We start from the raw sequence: 1,428 nt of genomic DNA, 5'->3' as shown, positions 1-1,428 counted from the left end.
TACAAATTCCCATGGCGAAGCTTAAAATTGTTAACATTGTTTTCTTTGTGTTATTGGGTATAGGAATATGTTCAGCTGCTAGAACCCTCCTCACTTACGATCATGTAGGTGTTGGCGGTGAGGTAGGTGCTTATGGTGCAGGCCATGGCATTGCTGGTGGTGGTGGAGGAGGTTCCGGCGGAGGTAGTGGATATGCAGCTGCAGGTGACCATGGTTATGCCGGTGGAGGTGGTAGTGGAAGCGGAGCTGGTGGTGGATATGCAGCTGGAGGAGAGCATGGTGGCGGATATGCTGGAGGAGGTGGAGGTGGAAGTGGAGCTGGAGGTGGCTATGCTGGTGGAGGACACGATGCTGGATATGCTGGAGGTGGTGGTAGTGGAAGTGGAGCTGGAGGTGGCCATGCTGGTGGAGGACATGATGGTGGATATGCTGGAGGAGGTGGTGGTGGAAGTGGAGGTGGAGGTGGCCATGCTGGCGGAGGACACGATGCTGGATATGCTGCTGGAAGTGGTGAAGGTGGTGGTAGCGGATATGGTGCTGGAGGGGCATCAGATGGTGGATATGGTTCCGGAGGTGGTGGAGGCAGTGGTGGCGGCGGTGGAGTTGCAGGAGGTGGAGCACATGGTGGTGCATATGCTGGAGGTTCAGGAGGAGGTACTGGCGGTGGATATGGTTCTGGTGGGGCACCAGGGGGTGGATATGGTGGTGGAGGAGGGCATGGAGGAGGTGGTGGCAGTGCCTATGCCGGAGGAGGAGGAGGAGCCTCAGGTGGTGGATATGGTAGCGGAGGAGGAGCTGGTGGCGGTGCAGGAGGTGCACATGGAGGAGCATATGGTGGCGGCGGTGGTAGTGGAGCAGGTGGTGGCGGCGCCTATGCCGGTGGAGGTGAGCATGCTGGTGGATATGGAGGAGGTGCAGGAGGTGGTGAAGGCGGTGGCTACGCCCCTTGAGTGATCATTCTAATAATCACCATTTGCAATCTAAACTTTCCATCTTCTTACCTACACTATTAAAAAATAAGGTAATGAAATTGTTGTAGGAAGATGGTATATATATATATTCGAAGACAAAAGAATTGCAGTAAAGACATGCACTCTCTCAAGTGTAATATCGTTTCCTCTAAAAGCAACATTAAGATATGGTTGCTTGCATTTTACGTATTGAAATGGTTGACAAATATTTTCAATCTATATATATAAGTTGCATGCATGCAATAACAGTTATTGAATAATTAACTAGCAATAATATCTTGCGCAAAGTAACCTGTGCAAGCACAAGGGAACTATTGATCATAAAACATACTTTTACAATGAAAGAAAAGAACTAGATCCACGAGAAAAAATATTTAATAGAAGAAGATATAACTTTGCCTACAACAATAAATGGGTTTTCAATCAAATTTTTACTGGTATTTAGTGAATTTTGTAT

General features: G+C 48.6%; 1 protein-coding gene across 1 annotated transcript; it reads left to right on the top strand.

Moving 5' to 3' along the window:
- On the top strand, nt 1-1,217 carry LOC129899303 (glycine-rich cell wall structural protein 1.8-like). The gene has a single exon (XM_055974217.1). It carries the CDS (start codon nt 12-14, stop codon nt 948-950), a length of 939 nt encoding a protein of 312 aa, XP_055830192.1. The 5' UTR covers nt 1-11; the 3' UTR covers nt 951-1,217.
- Nucleotides 1,218-1,428: the final 211 nt, after the last annotated feature.

The sequence above is a fragment of the Solanum dulcamara genome, chromosome 8, assembly GCF_947179165.1.
Source record: "Solanum dulcamara chromosome 8, daSolDulc1.2, whole genome shotgun sequence".
NCBI lineage: Eukaryota > Viridiplantae > Streptophyta > Magnoliopsida > Solanales > Solanaceae > Solanum > Solanum dulcamara.
The sequence above is the reverse complement of the archived record's forward strand: the minus strand, read 5'-3'. Positions and strand labels throughout refer to the sequence as shown.

Coding starts and splice junctions, on each gene's coding strand:
- LOC129899303 (XM_055974217.1), top strand. CDS start 12: ATGGCGAAGCTTAAAATTGTTAACATTGTTTTCTTTGTGTTATTGGGT.